We start from the raw sequence: 15,864 nt of genomic DNA on the forward strand, positions 1-15,864 counted from the left end.
AGTTACAGTAAGATTTAGAAACTGTCAGTAACTTCAAAACAATGTTATAGTTCTAGAACAAAGGCAATGTCTGAGATAGTACCCCGTCTACCGTGTGATAGCTGGCTGGCCCACTGACGTACACTGTACCCTTCTATCAACCAATCTGTGTACGAAGGACAAGATACACCCTGGAGTTATGACTCTGACCAAAGGGCGAAGACAGCCCTTAGAGTTAGATATAACTGAATAAGAAACTCTCAGTGTGGCCATCTGGGATATTCAGACAGGATGTCTATGACCAGGCTTCTTCTAGTGGGGCTGATTGCTGTGACCTGTGTGGCTACACAGTCAGACTTAGAGAGAAGGGCACAGGAGTTTTTGGACAGGTTTGATGGAAACGCTACTCATCTCATGTATCAGTATTCCCTGGCATCATGGGCGTACAACACAGATATCTCCCAGGAGAATTTAGACAAACTGGTGAGTATTCTGGTAGATTAAAGTGATGCTAATGAAAGGCAGAATTCAAAGCCATCTTCGGAGACCCCTTATTTGACCACCAAGACTGGGGGACCACAAGACTGAATTGAGAAACCCGGTGGATCTATGGTTCTGGTTTTGAACAATGTTAATAATGGTATATTGCTGTCATTTTTGGATTGGTAGGCTACATTGCAACACATAACTCAAGACAGACAACTATTTATTTTCCATTGTCTATTGTATGGTATTGTTAATATTATGAATCTAATGTAATTTCTGTCAACATTTTGTTATGGTTTCAGGGTGTACAGAGTGCAATCTGGGGAGAATACTACAGCAAAGTATCCAAGGAGTCTGAGAACTTTCCAATCGATCAGATCAGTGATCCATTGATCAAACTCCAGCTGACTTCACTCCAGGACAAGGGCTCTGGGGCCCTGTCCGCAGACAAAGCCGCACATGTAAGACACAGTCTTTTACTGCTGTCTTTGATATTTATTTTCTTGATTTGAATTATTTAACCATTTAAAAGCACAATTCACCAACATGTGGGTACAATGCATTTCAAATCATTTACTATAGCACTGAGAAGAGAAAGGACTTATTTCCATTGTGGTCCTCTTTGTGTTCACATGTAAGAGCTTTTCTTTCTGTCCTCATTTCATCTGTTAGTCTGACTGGTCTTCTGTTAATATAACCAATATAACCAATGTAAATCATTAGACTAAGGCCAAATACTCACGGGAACAGGCTAGTCAATCATTGTAATAACACAACATAACATAACTGGTTTGTGTTGCTGTTGTTGTATTTCCTGTCAGCTGAACAAAGTGATGAATGAGATGAGCTCCCTCTACAGTACAGGCACGGTGTGCAGGAAAGACGACCCCTTCAACTGTCAAACTTTGGAACCAGGTAAACGGCTGACTCCCAAATGGCACCAGTAGGGCTCTGGTTAAAAGCAGGGCACTATGTAATGACTTGGGTGCCATTTACAAAGTACCAACTGTCAGCCCAGCTGTGGCAACCTTACTTTACGACCGACTGCCACCTATAATGGACGTCCAAGGTCATTGACTGTCTCAAATGGCACCCTATTCCCTATATAGTACACTACTTTTGACCAGGGCCCTAGTAGAGTCAAACGTAGAGCAAAATATAGGGTCAAAAGTAGTGTACTATATAGGGTCAAAAGTAGTGTACTATATAGGGTCAAAAGTAGTGTACTATATAGAGTCAAATGTAGTGTACTATATAGGGTCAAAAGTAGTGTACTATATAGGGTCAAAAGTAGTGTACTATATAGGGTCAAAAGTAGTGTACTATATAGGGTCAAAAGTAGTGTACTATATAGGGTCAAAAGTAGTGTACTATATAGGGTCAAGTGTAGTGTACTATATAGAGTCACAAGTAGTATACTATATAGGGTCAAAAGTAGTGTACTATATAGGGTCAAAAGTAGTGTACTATATAGGGTCAAAAGGAGTGTACTAAATAGTGTACCAGTGGGATGCAGACCCTAGACTTCTATAAAACTGTATGTCTCAAGACTACTAGTCACTCTGTCAGATACTGCAACAACAAAAAGCCCTGCCGAAAAACAGCCCTAATTCTGAAGGAATAGTATTTATTGTAAAAGGTGTCTCCTCAGCTTCAGGAGGTGGTGATTGGTTGTCTTGGTGAGGGAGATGGCTTCAGAAATCTGAGGTCAGACAGTGGTTTGATGTTGTGTATGAAAAAAGAAACCCCAGCTCACTGATATTGCTGTATGCGAGGATATATACAGGAATGCCAAGAATACAAGGGAACGGACAAGAATACTGGTGTGCTGGAGTTTCTATTTCAAATATGAACTACCCTTTTTTCAACTGGTTTACTGCTGTGTCTAATGTCTAGGGCTGGAGAGTGTGATGGCCAACATGGACAGTGACTACTATGAGCGTCTGCATGTGTGGGAGGGCTGGAGAGTAGAGGTGGGGAAGAAGATGAGGCCTCTATATGAAGACTATGTGGACCTGAAGAATGAAGCTGCCAAACTCAATGGTAGACCTACTACTGTACTATACTACTACTACTACTACTACTACTGCTGATACTACTGCTACTACTACTACTACTACTACCACTACTACTACTACTACTACTACTACTACTACTACTACTACTACTACTACTACTACTACTGCTGATACTACTACTACTACTACTACTACTACTGCTGATACTACTGCTACTACTACTACTACTACTACCATTATACTACTACTGCTGATACTACTAATACTAATACTACTACTACTGCTGATACTACTACTACTACTACTACTACTACTACTGCTGATACTACTACTACTACTACTATTACTATTACCACCATTATACTACTACTACTACTACTACTACTACTGCTGATACTACTACTACTACTACTACTACTACTACTACTACTACTACTACTAGTACTACTGCTGATACTACTACTACTACTACTACTCCTACTACTACTACTACTACTACTACTACTACTATACTACTACTACTACTACTACTACTACTACTACTACTACTACTACTACTACTACTACTACTGATACTACTGCTACTACTACTACTACCACTACCACCACCACCACTATTACTACTATACTACTATACTAATACTACTATTATACTACTATACTACTACTACTACTACACTACTACTATACTACTACTGTTATTATAATGCTATACTACTAAAACTGCTACTACTAATATACTACTACTACTACTACTATACTGCTACTACTACTGCTATTATTACTACTATAGTCCTACTGCTAATATTACTACTACCACCACCAATCCTACTACTACTACTACTACTACTACAAACCTGTCCAACTACTACTACTATATCTATCTCCACAGGTTATGAGGACTACGGAGATTACTGGAGGTCCAACTATGAAACGATCGATGACAGCCCGTATAACTACCCCAGGGGCCAACTGATGACCGATGTGAGGCGCATTTACAAAGAGGTACGTTGTCGATTGTTGTGGTGCTTCAATTACGCTGAGCTTTGCTCACATACAAATTCGATATTTTGAATGTAGCAAAAACACTGTTAATAAAATATTACTGATACTATTTTGTATTATTGGATGTATTTGTTATTGCATATATTATTGTACTGTACAGTCAGGGTTTTGTAGGCTACTTTCTAAATGTAATCCGTTACTAGTTACCTGTCCAAAATTGTAATCAGTAACGTAACCTTTGGATTACCCAAATCAGTAATGTAATCTAATTACTTTCAGTTACTTTTAGATTTCCCCTTAAGAGGTACAGGTTAGTGTTTTTCCTCATGAATCTTGTTATGGAGGCAGCTCTACAAAGTGGTCACTAGTTGGCACAGCCACAAAGCCATAAAACCTGATTTTAAACCTAACCCTAACCTTAACCCCAACATTAACCACACTGCTAACACCTAATGTCTAACCCTAACCTTAAATTAAGACCAAAAGCACAAAAAAGTCATACATTTTTACAATATAGCCAATTTGGACTGCAGCTGGTCCATCTAGCTGAAACCCCTCAGTTCTGCCTCCAGGACAAGACTCATCCCAATAAACGTCAACCTGCTTAAGAGGCATTAGAAGAAAACAAAAATGAATATTACCAATTGAACAACATCCATTGCAGGATAAATCAATGTTAGAGTTCACATAGCTCACCATAAATGCTCCCGAGTGGCGTAGCAGTCTAAGGCACTGCATCTCAGTGCTGTATCAATGGGAGTCCCATAGGGCGGCGCACAATTGGCCCAGCGTCGTCCGGGTTTGGCCGGTGTAGGCCGTCATTGTAAATAAGAATGTGTTCTTAACTGACTTACCTAGTTTAAAAAAAGGTTGAATAAAAAAATATATGGATTTAGCATTTTACTTTATGGGTTGGTTATGTAGGCTTCTTCTAACCCATTGCTTTCTACTACAGATAATAATACGATTAGGCTATATCTTTACATAACAAAAACACCAGTCTGTCAGATTTCCAATCATTCCAATTAATAGAATTCCCATTGATCTTAAAGAATAGGTCTTGGAAATATGGAAATATAGATTAGTTAAATAGTTTTTTCCTGAGTATAACCCAATAACTAAGGACTAATTAGCCTACTCTTGCTGTTTATGATTTTGTTGTCATGGACGACTGATTGGGCTCCCTTGTGGTCTTCTTAAATGCAACTCGTTGTGTACAGTATGGAGCACAATACCACGGGGGAGTTGAGAAGGGAGGAACTCCCTCAAACTTTTATTCCATAGGCTGGAATCCGCAGCTGTTGCAAGAACGCATTTTATACTGGCAGTATACTCTGGGGGCGTATTTATTACGCAGATTCTGTTGCCAAACGTTTCTTAAACGGAAGCAAACAGAACGAAACGGGGAGGGACCTACCTGAATTTGTCCAATAGAAACTCTAGTTTTGCTCTGTTTGCTTCCGTTTCGTTCTTAAAAGGTAAACGGTTTCTTTAATAAATACACCCCTGATCGCAAAAACAATGATGGATAGGCAGCTTAAACACATATACATTTGTGAACATCCATCCTCATTCACAACATCCACAATCCATAAGGCGCAAATAGCTAAATGAGAGAGCAGCAGTGTGATTCAAATCAAATCGGTCACATACACGTGTTTAGCAGATGTTATTGCGGGTGTATGGAATTAAGCAATGGAATTAAGAATATATAAATAAATATATGGACGAGCAATGTCAGAGCAGCATAAACTAAGATACAGTAGAATATTATAGAATACACTATATACATATGAGATGAGTAATGCAAGATATGTAAACATTATTAAAGTGACTAGTGTTCCATTTATTAAAGTGGCCAGTGATTTCTAATCTATGTATATAGGCAGCAGCCTCTAATGTGCTAGTGAAGGCTCTTTAACAGTCTGATGGCCTTGAGATAGAAGCTGTTTTTCAGTCTCTCGGTCCCAGCTTTGATGAACCTGTACTGACCTCGCCTTCTGGATGATAGCGGGGTGAACAGGCAGTGGCTCGGGTGGTTGTTGTCCTTGATGATATTTTTGGCCTTCCTGTGATGTGTTGGGCAGACCGCACCACCCTCTGGCAACCCTCAGCCGCGGGCGGTGCAGTTGCCGTACCAGGCGGTGATACAGGCCGACCGGATGCTCTCAATTGTACATCTGTAAAAGTTTGTGAGGGTTTTAGGTGCCAAGCCAAATATCTTCAGCCTCCTTAGGTTGAAGAGGCGCTGTTTTGCCTTCTTCACCTGTCTGCGTGGGTGGACCATTTCAGTTTGTCAGTGATGTGTACGCCGAGGAACTTGAAGCTTTCCACCTTCTCCACTGTGGTCCCGTCTATGTGGATAGGGGGGTGCACCCTCTGCTGTTTCCTGAAATCCACGATCATCTCCTTTGTTTTGTGGATGTTGAGTGAGAGGTTATTTTCCTGGCACCACACTCCCAGAGCCCTCACCTCCACCCTGTAGGCGGTCTCGTCATTGTTGGTAATCAAGCCTACTGTTGTGTCGTCTGCAAACTTGATGATTGAGTTGGAGGTGTGCTTGGCCACGCAGTCATGAGTGAACAGGGAGTACAGGAGGGGGCTGAGCACGCACCCTTGTGGGGCCCAAGTGTTGAGGATCAGCGAAGTGGAGGTGTTGTTTCCTACCTTCACCACCTGGGGGTGGCCGTCAAGGAAGTCCAGGACCCAGTTGCACAGGGTGGGGTTCAGACCCAGGGCCTCAAGCTTAATGATGAGCTTGGAGGGTACTATGGTGTTGAATACGGAGCTATAGTCAATGAACAGCATTCTTACATAGGTATTCCCCTTGTCCAGATGGGATAGGGCAGTGTGCAGTGTGATGGCGATTGCATCGTCTGTGGATCTATTGGGGCGGTAAGCAAAGCAAAGCACTCAAAGCACTTCATGATGACAGAAGTGAGTGCTAGGGGCTATTGTCATTTAGTTCAGTTACCTTTGCTTTCTTGGGTACAGGGACAATGGTGGCCATCTTGAAGCATGTGGGGACAGCAGACTGGGTTAGGGAGAGATTGAATATGTCCGTAAACACTCCAGCCAGCTGGTCTGCGCATGCTCTGAAGACGCGGCTAGGGATGCGGTCTGGACCGGCAGCCTTGCGAGGGTTAACAGGCTTAAATGTCTTACTCACATCTGCCACGGAGAAGGAGAGCCCACAGACCTTGGTAGCGGGCCGCGTCGGTGGCACTGTATTATCCTCAAAGCGGGCGAAGAAGGAGTTTAGCTTGTCTGGAAGAAAGACGTCGATGTCTGAGACGTGGCTGGTTTTCCTTTTGTAGTCCGTGATTGTCTGTAGTCCCTGCCACATACGTCTCGTGTCTGAGCCGTTGAATATGACTCCACTTTGTCCCTATACCGTAGTTTTGCCTGTTTGATTGACATCAATGCGCTATGTAGCCTAGACGTCAGTAATAAGTGATATCCGTATCGCCCGGTAGGCTACACCACTGCTGTCGTCCTTACCTCCAAGCGTTTATTCAAATATGATAATCTTTGGATGCCGACATAGTCATAGTTTAGAATGTAGCCTACAAAAGCATATTCCTGCGATCCATCTAACGCATTTGGTGTGTCATAATAGTGGTCTCTGACTTGTTGTCAGACTCGCTCAGGTGGAACCAAAAAAAATGTGCGCCTAATTTCAATGATGATTTGAATGTCATTGAGAAAACAGAAAGGTGTCAAATAATTTTTTCGCATTCTTTCTGAATTTCAAAATAATCCTAGAAGTAATCATCTAGTTTTTCAAAAGTATCTGTAATCTGATTACAAAAAATGGTAACATAACGGATTACAGTTAGAGCTTTTTGTAATATGTTATATGTATAATCAGTTACTCCCCAACCAGAATGCTTTCTTTGCAAATCTGACTTGCCACATCAAAGATATCGTGTTTTATATGTTTTATTGCACACCACCAACTCTATTTTGCCTTTCCAGATCCTCCCCCTCTACAAAGAGCTGCATGCCTACGTGAGGTCTAAACTGCAGGCCAAACACCCTGAACACATCCACCCAGAGGGGGGCCTACCTGCACATCTACTGGGTAACATCACCAGACAGGGCTCAGGGAGACCTACTGTGGGCCAGCTTTTGCTCCAACACTGCTGTAACATGACTGATTCAGCTTATGAAGTTATTCTCTCTCTCTCTCTCTCTCTCTCTCTCTCTCTCTCTCTCTGTCCAATTCCCTTTTTCAGGTGACATGTGGGGAAGGTTTTGGACAGGTCTTTATCCCATCTCAACCCCTTTTCCAGAGAAAACAGATATTGATGTGACCGACGCTATGATCGCACAGGTTGAGTGAAAATATATTATGATCTGCTATTTTATGTATCCAATATAACCTTGAAAATTGTAGAATAGGAATTGTGGGTTGGATCTGAAGGAAACAAGTGTGACTTTAATAGGGACTTCTGTTACTTTCAATTCTTACCTCCTAATATACAGTATGAGTTAAACACCTTTTCTGTCATTCCCAGAATTGGCCTGAGGACAGACTGTTCAAAGAAGCAGAGAAGTTCTTCATGTCGGTGGGTCTGTACAAGATGTTTGATAACTTCTGGAATAACTCTATGCTGACGAAACCTACTGATGGCAAGAAGGCAGTGTGTCACCCTACGGCCTGGGACATGGGGAACAGAGAGGACTTCAGGTAACAGGAAGCATGTTCATACTGTATTTAGCCCTGGACACGCAGTGAGTAGAGCCCTAGGGAGGGACAGAGAGATTGCATGTACTAGCCACTAATAAAAACATTCTGGATATAGAACTCATATCATGTTGTTAGTCACAGCAGCATGTCATAAAGATATGAAGGAACTCTGTTGTGAAACATAAATCATCAAGGTAAAATCCACAGCACATGGAACTTCTTTTCAAAATGCTGTACACACGTAGAATGAATTCTGAGGGAGTTTCTTATTTTGTAGACTATACCCCCTTACACCCAGCATCAAACATTAATGATTAAATATGAATCATAAATATGAATCACTGAACGCTGAACTTCTTCAACTTATTATACTGTATTATACTCTATTACACTGTATTACACTGTATTACACTGTATTATACTCTATTACACTGTATTACACTCTATTATACTATATTATACTGTATTACACTATATTATACTCTATTACACTGTATTATACTCTATTACACTATATTACACTGTATTATACTGTATTACACTATATTACACTGTATTATACTCTATTATACTCTATTATACTCTATTATACTGTATTACACTGTATTATACTCTATTACACTGTATTACACTGTATTACACTGTATTATACGGTATTACACTGTATTACACTGTATTACACTGTATTATACTGTATTATACTTTATTATACTGTATTATACTGTATTACACTGTATTATACTCTATTACACTGTACTTCCCTGACTTCATCTACTTCTCCAATTTCCCCCATTTCCAGGATCAAGATGTGTACGGAGGTGAACATGGACAACTTCCTGACAGCGCACCATGAGATGGGCCACAACCAGTACCAGATGGCCTACAGGAACCTGTCCTACCTGCTGAGAGACGGGGCTAACGAGGGCTTCCACGAGGCCGTGGGGGAGATCATGTCCCTGTCCGCTGCCACACCCAAACACCTGAAGGCCCTGGGTCTCCTGCCAAGCGAATTCGTTGAGGACAAAGGTGACACCTGAGTCAGGGGTAGGGGCAAGTAGTGGTACGAGCAAATCTAGATCTGATAACAACAGTTAGACAACAGTTGTTGTTGTTGTTGTAGCTAGTCTATGGAACAGCAGAGTTCCACCTGAACAGCTGAGTCTGGACCAGGGCAGGCAGGAGCAAATCTACATGTATATCTGATGAGGATAATAGACACTGAGTCAGACCGTGTGGTTGTTGCTTTTGTTTCACGTTGTTTCATCAAAATGGCTCCTCTAGTGACTTTCATGTCCCAAATGACACCCTATTCACTATGAAGTGCCTTACTTTCGACCAGAGACCACTACACACTATTTCCTATATAGCGTAAACATTGTGGACGAAGCCTCTCTGAAACAGCGCTTCTTTCTCATCCTCCCCAATGCAGAGACTGAGATCAACTTCCTGATGAAGCAGGCCCTGACCATCGTGGCCACCCTGCCCTTCACCTACATGCTGGAGGAGTGGAGGTGGCAGGTCTTCCTGGGGACCATCCCCAAGGACCAGTGGATGCAGCGCTGGTGGGAGATGAAGTAAGGAAGGACCTCTCCTGGAGCTTCTTCAGCTGGTCATAGGTCATAGGTCATAGCTTATTTAGCTTTAGGTGGTGGGAGATAAAGATTCATAAACAATATATCAGTGTTCTATATCAATGTTAAGAAGGACCTCTAGTGGAGGCCTGTTGTTTTTACCTCATAGCTGGTTTAGCAACACAGTCTAGGGACATTACAATGCTAACTTGATGCTAACTCTGTTACCAGGAGGGATATGGTCGGTGTAGTGGAGCCCTTACCCAGAGATGAGACATATTGTGACCCGCCTGCTCTGTTCCACGTGTCCGGAGACTACTCCTTCATCAGGTCTCATTTCAATACCCCTCACATCCAACCATTCTCAATAACCCTCACATCCAGACATTCTCAATACCCCTCACATCCAACCATTCTCGTTGTAATGCCGTATCTGTCTTTTTGCAGATCTGGGTCCAATAGCAATCGAGGTGCGCTTGATTTAGTTTGGAATTTGCATTTTTGGGACTATTAAATTGGTTCCATTGTACCTGGTAAACTAAATCAAGCTTAGCTCAAGTATTAGAACATATGTAACTATGTACAGTACATGTATAAGGAAGGACCTATCCTAGAACTTCTTCAGTGTGTCATAGGTCATTTAGCTTTAGGTGGTGGGAGATGAAGACGCATAGATATGTATTTGACCCAGGACGGTCTCTGTCTGTCATAGATACTTCACCAGGACATGTACTGTATTTGACCCAGGACTGTCTCGGTCTGTCATAGATACTTCACCAGGACATGTACTGTATTTGACCCAGGACGGTCTCTGTCTGTCATAGATACTTCACCAGGACATGTACTGTATTTGACCCAGGACTGTCTCGGTCTGTCATAGATACTTCACCAGGACATGTACTGTATTTGACCCAGGACGGTCTCTGTCTGTCATAGATACTTCACCAGGACATGTACTGTATTTGACCCAGGACTGTCTCGGTCTGTCATAGATACTTCACCAGGACATGTACTGTATTTGACCCAGGACTGTCTCTGTCTGTCATAGATACTTCACCAGGACATGTACTGTATTTGACCCAGGACTGTCTCTGTCTGTCATAGATACTTCACCAGGACATGTACTGTATTTGACCCAGGACGGTCTCTGTCTGTCATAGATACTTCACCAGGACATGTACTGTATTTGACCCAGGACTGTCTCTGTCTGTCATAGATACTTCACCAGGACATGTACTGTATTTGACCCAGGACTGTCTCGGTCTGTCATAGATACTTCACCAGGACATGTACTGTATTTGACCCAGGACTGTCTCTGTCTGTCATAGATACTTCACCAGGACATGTACTGTATTTGACCCAGGACTGTCTCTGTCTGTCATAGATACTTCACCAGGACATGTACTGTATTTGACCCAGGACTATCTCTGTCTGTCATATATACTTCACCAGGACATGTACTGTATTTGACCCAGGACTGTCTCTGTCTGTCATAGATACTTCACCAGGACATGTACTGTATTTGACCCAGGACTGTCTCTGTCTGTCATAGATACTTCACCAGGACATGTACTGTATTTGACCCAGGACTGTCTCTGTCTGTCATAGATACTTCACCAGGACATGTACTGTATTTGACCCAGGACTGTCTCGGTCTGTCATAGATACTTCACCAGGACATGTACTGTATTTGACCCAGGACTGTCTCGGTCTGTCATAGATACTTCACCAGGACATGTACTGTATTTGACCCAGGACTGTCTCGGTCTGTCATAGATACTTCACCAGGACATGTACTGTATTTGACCCAGGACTGTCTCGGTTTGTCATAGATACTTCACCAGGACATGTACTGTATTTGACCCAGGACTGTCTCGGTCTGTCATAGATACTTCACCAGGACATGTACTGTATTTGACCCAGGACTGTCTCGGTCTGTCATAGATACTTCACCAGGACATGTACTGTATTTGACCCAGGACTGTCTCGGTCTGTCATAGATACTTCACCAGGACATGTACTGTATTTGACCCAGGACTGTCTCGGTTTGTCATAGATACTTCACCAGGACATGTACTGTATTTGACCCAGGACTGTCTCGGTCTGTCATAGATACTTCACCAGGACATGTACTGTATTTGACCCAGGACTGTCTCGGTCTGTCATAGATACTTCACCAGGACATGTACTGTATTTGACCCAGGACTGTCTCGGTCTGTCATAGATACTTCACCAGGACATGTACTGTATTTGACCCAGGACTGTCTCGGTCTGTCATAGATACTTCACCAGGACATGTACTGTATTTGACCCAGGACTGTCTCGGTCTGTCATAGATACTTCACCAGGACATGTACTGTATTTGACCCAGGACTGTCTCGGTCTGTCATAGATACTTCACCAGGACATGTACTGTATTTGACCCAGGACTGTCTCGGTCTGTCATAGATACTTCACCAGGACATGTACTGTATTTGACCCAGGACTGTCTCGGTCTGTCATAGATACTTCACCAGGACCTGTACTGTATTTGACCCAGGACTGTCTCGGTCTGTCATAGATACTTCACCAGGACCTGTACTGTATTTGACCCAGGACTGTCTCGGTCTGTCATAGATACTTCACCAGGACATGTACTGTATTTGACCCAGGACTGTCTCGGTCTGTCATAGATACTTCACCAGGACATGTACTGTATTTGACCCAGGACTGTCTCGGTCTGTCATAGATACTTCACCAGGACATGTACTGTATTTGACCCAGGACTGTCTCGGTCTGTCATAGATACTTCACCAGGACATGTACTGTATTTGACCCAGGACTGTCTCGGTCTGTCATAGATACTTCACCAGGACCTGTACTGTATTTGACCCAGGACTGTCTCGGTCTGTCATAGATACTTCACCAGGACCTGTACTGTATTTGACCCAGGACTGTCTCGGTCTGTCATAGATACTTCACCAGGACATGTACTGTATTTGACCCAGGACTGTCTCGGTCTGTCATAGATACTTCACCAGGACTATCTACCAGTTCCAGTTCCAGAAGGCCCTCTGTGAGGCGGCTGGCCACTCTGGACCCTTATTTAAGTGTGACATCACCGACTCTAAAGCGGCCGGGAACAAGCTCAGGTACTCTTATTAAATCTGTTTGTTGTTGCGTCTGTCATGTCTACTTCTAATAATGCCGAATGGCCAATGAACAAACAAACAAACACGTAAACAAACAACCAAATCTCATTTTACAGGACGATGCTGGAGTTTGGGAGGTCAAAGTCGTGGACCAGAGCCTTGGAGACGATTTCAGGAAATGCGAAGATGGACTCCGCCCCTCTCCTGGACTACTTCAAGGACCTCCATGTTTGGCTGACAATAGAAAACAGGAAGAACAACAGGACGCCAGGATGGAGAGCAGCTGAGGACCCATGTGAGTACCTATAGAGTAGTGTCCCTATCCATACTAGGACACTATCTAGTATGCATAGTCAATACATCGCGTCATACTAAGTTGTATGAAATTTTAGATATAGTAAAAAAGATTTTATTCTATATATAATAATGCATCTCTTTTTTATCTGTTCAACAGTCTCAGAGAATGCCTACAAAGTGAGGCTGAGTCTGAAAGCAGCTATGGGTGACAAGGCAGTGAGTACACTAAACTGAATTTACTGTGGTTGTAAAACAGCTCCACTACCTTTTCATTTGGACAATCTCATCATGTAATCCAGTTGAGTTTACTTCATATTTTCTCTTCCAGTACACTTGGAATGCCAATGAGATGTACCTGTTCAAAGCAAACATGGCCTACGCCATGAGACAGTATTACCTTGAGGTCAACAAGACGGCAGCTCTTTTCACGTAAGTGTTTCACAATAAAAGTCCACAGGTTGCTTCACAATAAAAGTCCACCCAGACATCACTCTCGGCTTTGCTTCTCTTTATGAGGTCATTCACTCCCATCACATTCCAGCATGAAAACATATATTTTGGATCAATATTATCTATTTGAATCTTCTTGTGACACCACCTCTTTTTATGACCTTTGCCCCAGGACAGAGAACATCCACACCTACAGGGAGACAGCCAGAATCTCTTTCTACTTCGTGGTGACTGACCCTGCCAACCCTGCCATGGTCATTCCCAAAGCTAAAGTAGAGGCTGCTATCAGGTAAAGGAGTCAACCCTTGAACATGAGCTGATTACACATACTAAAATGCACTTTGCCCAATCATATCTGCCAAACTGATGGAGTGAGTGATACCACAGGACTGTCTGAAACAGATTGAGTAATACCACTTTGTGTAGCATTCTTGATGCGGTTTCTGAAACTACAGCCATAAACAAAGTTGTATTTTTCCCCCAGCATTCATTAAATCCTCTTATGGGTGTTTTATTCCAGTATTTGTACTTGAAACACCCCTAACATTACCCATAACCCCATGACTCAAGCCATCGTCCATCTCACTAGGTTGTCCAGAGGTCGAATCAACGACGCATTCAAACTGGACGATAACACTCTGGAGTTTGAGGGTCTCCTAGCAACGCTGGCCCCGCCCGTGGAGCAGCCGGTCACCGTCTGGCTGGTGGTGTTTGGGGTGGTCATGGGACTGGTGGTCTGCATGGGCTGTTACCTCATCATCTCTGGCTTCAGAGACAGGAAGAAGTGAGTCTGGGCTGTATTCATAATAGGGTTGATCATATCTGGCTTCAGAGACAGGAAGAAGTGAGTCTGGGCCGTATTTATAATAGGGTTGATAATCTCTGACTTCAGAGACAGGAAGAAGTGAGTCTGGGCCATATTAATAATAGGGTTGATCATCTCTGGCTTCAGAGACAGGAAGAAGTGAGTCTGGGCCGTATTTATAATAGGGTTGATAATCTCTGACTTCAGAGACAGGAAGAAGTGAGTCTGGGCCATATTAATAATAGTGTTGATCATCTCTGGCTTCAGAGACTGGAAGGAGTCTGGGCTGTCTTCATAATAGGGTTGATCATCTCTGACTTCAGAGACAGGAAGAAGTGAGTCTGGGCTGTATTCATAATAGGGTTGATCATCTCTGGCTTCAGAGACAGGAAGAAGTGAGTCTGGGCCGTATTTATAATAGAGTTGATCATCTCTGACTTCAGAGACAGGAAGAAGTGAGTCTGGGCCATATTCATAATAGGGTTGATCATCTCTGGCTTCAGAGACAGGAAGAAGTGAGTCTGGGCCATATTCATAATAGGGTTGATCATCTCTGGCTTCAGAGACAGGAACAAGCGAGTCTGGGCCATATTCATAATAGGGTTGATCATCTCTGGCTTCAGAGACAGGAACAAGTGAGTCTGGGCCATATTCATAACAGGGTTGATCATCTCTGGCTTCAGAGACACGAACAAGTGAGTCTGGGCCGTATTCATAACAGGGTTTCAAAATTCTTCCAACCAGGATTTCTGGAAAAACAGGGAATTTGGGCAAAGTTACTGGAATTTTGCAACCCTTTCATAAAGCATACCAGAGTAGTCATGCTGATCTAGGATCAGGTCCTCCCTGTCCCTGTAATCGTATTCATTATGATCTAAAGGCAAAACTGATCCTAAGTCAGCGCCAACTGTGAGACGCTTTATATTGTTGTTTTAAGGAAGTGAACTTTGTTGTTTTACGGAAGTGAAAAGAGTGAAGAGAGAGGTTCAAATACAGTTTGAACCAAACTTAATCCTGAACTCAAATCATGAATTTAAATCCTGCAATCTAGTCAAGCTAAATCAACAACTCCTCAAGTATTTGACACATGTATTCGACCCAGGTCTGGAATAGACACATTAATTGCGTCATAACTGGCAAAGTGTGAGGTTGTTAATAAAACGTTGAAAATGTATCTTAAATTGCTTGAATGAACATGACACATATAGTTCTTCTTCTTCTTCTTCTTCTTCTTCTTCTTCGTTTACAGGAAATCCGCAGCGAAAGCTGAAGAGAAAGCAGAGAACCCCTACGAAAACGAACCGGTTGGGGGCGTGACCAACAAAACATTTGAGAGGGAAGAGGCTGAACAGACAGGATTCTGAGTGTCAGTATGAAGGTTTCAGACCATCTGACAGATCTGAAAACCCTACAGCACAGCTCTTTCAAG

General features: G+C 42.7%; 1 protein-coding gene across 1 annotated transcript; it reads left to right on the top strand.

The window, feature by feature from the left end:
* Positions 1-270: 270 nt before the first annotated feature.
* On the top strand, positions 271-15,799 carry LOC311121045 (angiotensin-converting enzyme 2-like; the record flags this gene model as incomplete). The annotated part of the gene is made up of 18 exons (XM_084195584.1): positions 271-462; positions 768-926; positions 1,287-1,380; positions 2,362-2,508; positions 3,376-3,488; positions 7,467-7,572; positions 7,727-7,824; positions 8,009-8,181; positions 8,981-9,207; positions 9,611-9,755; positions 9,984-10,082; positions 12,761-12,883; positions 13,000-13,178; positions 13,338-13,396; positions 13,509-13,609; positions 13,803-13,919; positions 14,220-14,414; positions 15,685-15,799. The coding sequence occupies 18 exons, from the start codon at positions 271-273 to the stop codon at positions 15,797-15,799; spliced, it is 2,442 nt and encodes an 813-aa protein (XP_084051710.1).
* Between the last annotated feature and the right edge of the window lie 65 nt (positions 15,800-15,864).

The sequence above is a fragment of the Coregonus lavaretus genome, assembly GCF_964263955.1.
Source record: "Coregonus lavaretus genome assembly, contig: HAP1_SCAFFOLD_1012, whole genome shotgun sequence".
NCBI lineage: Eukaryota > Metazoa > Chordata > Actinopteri > Salmoniformes > Salmonidae > Coregonus > Coregonus lavaretus.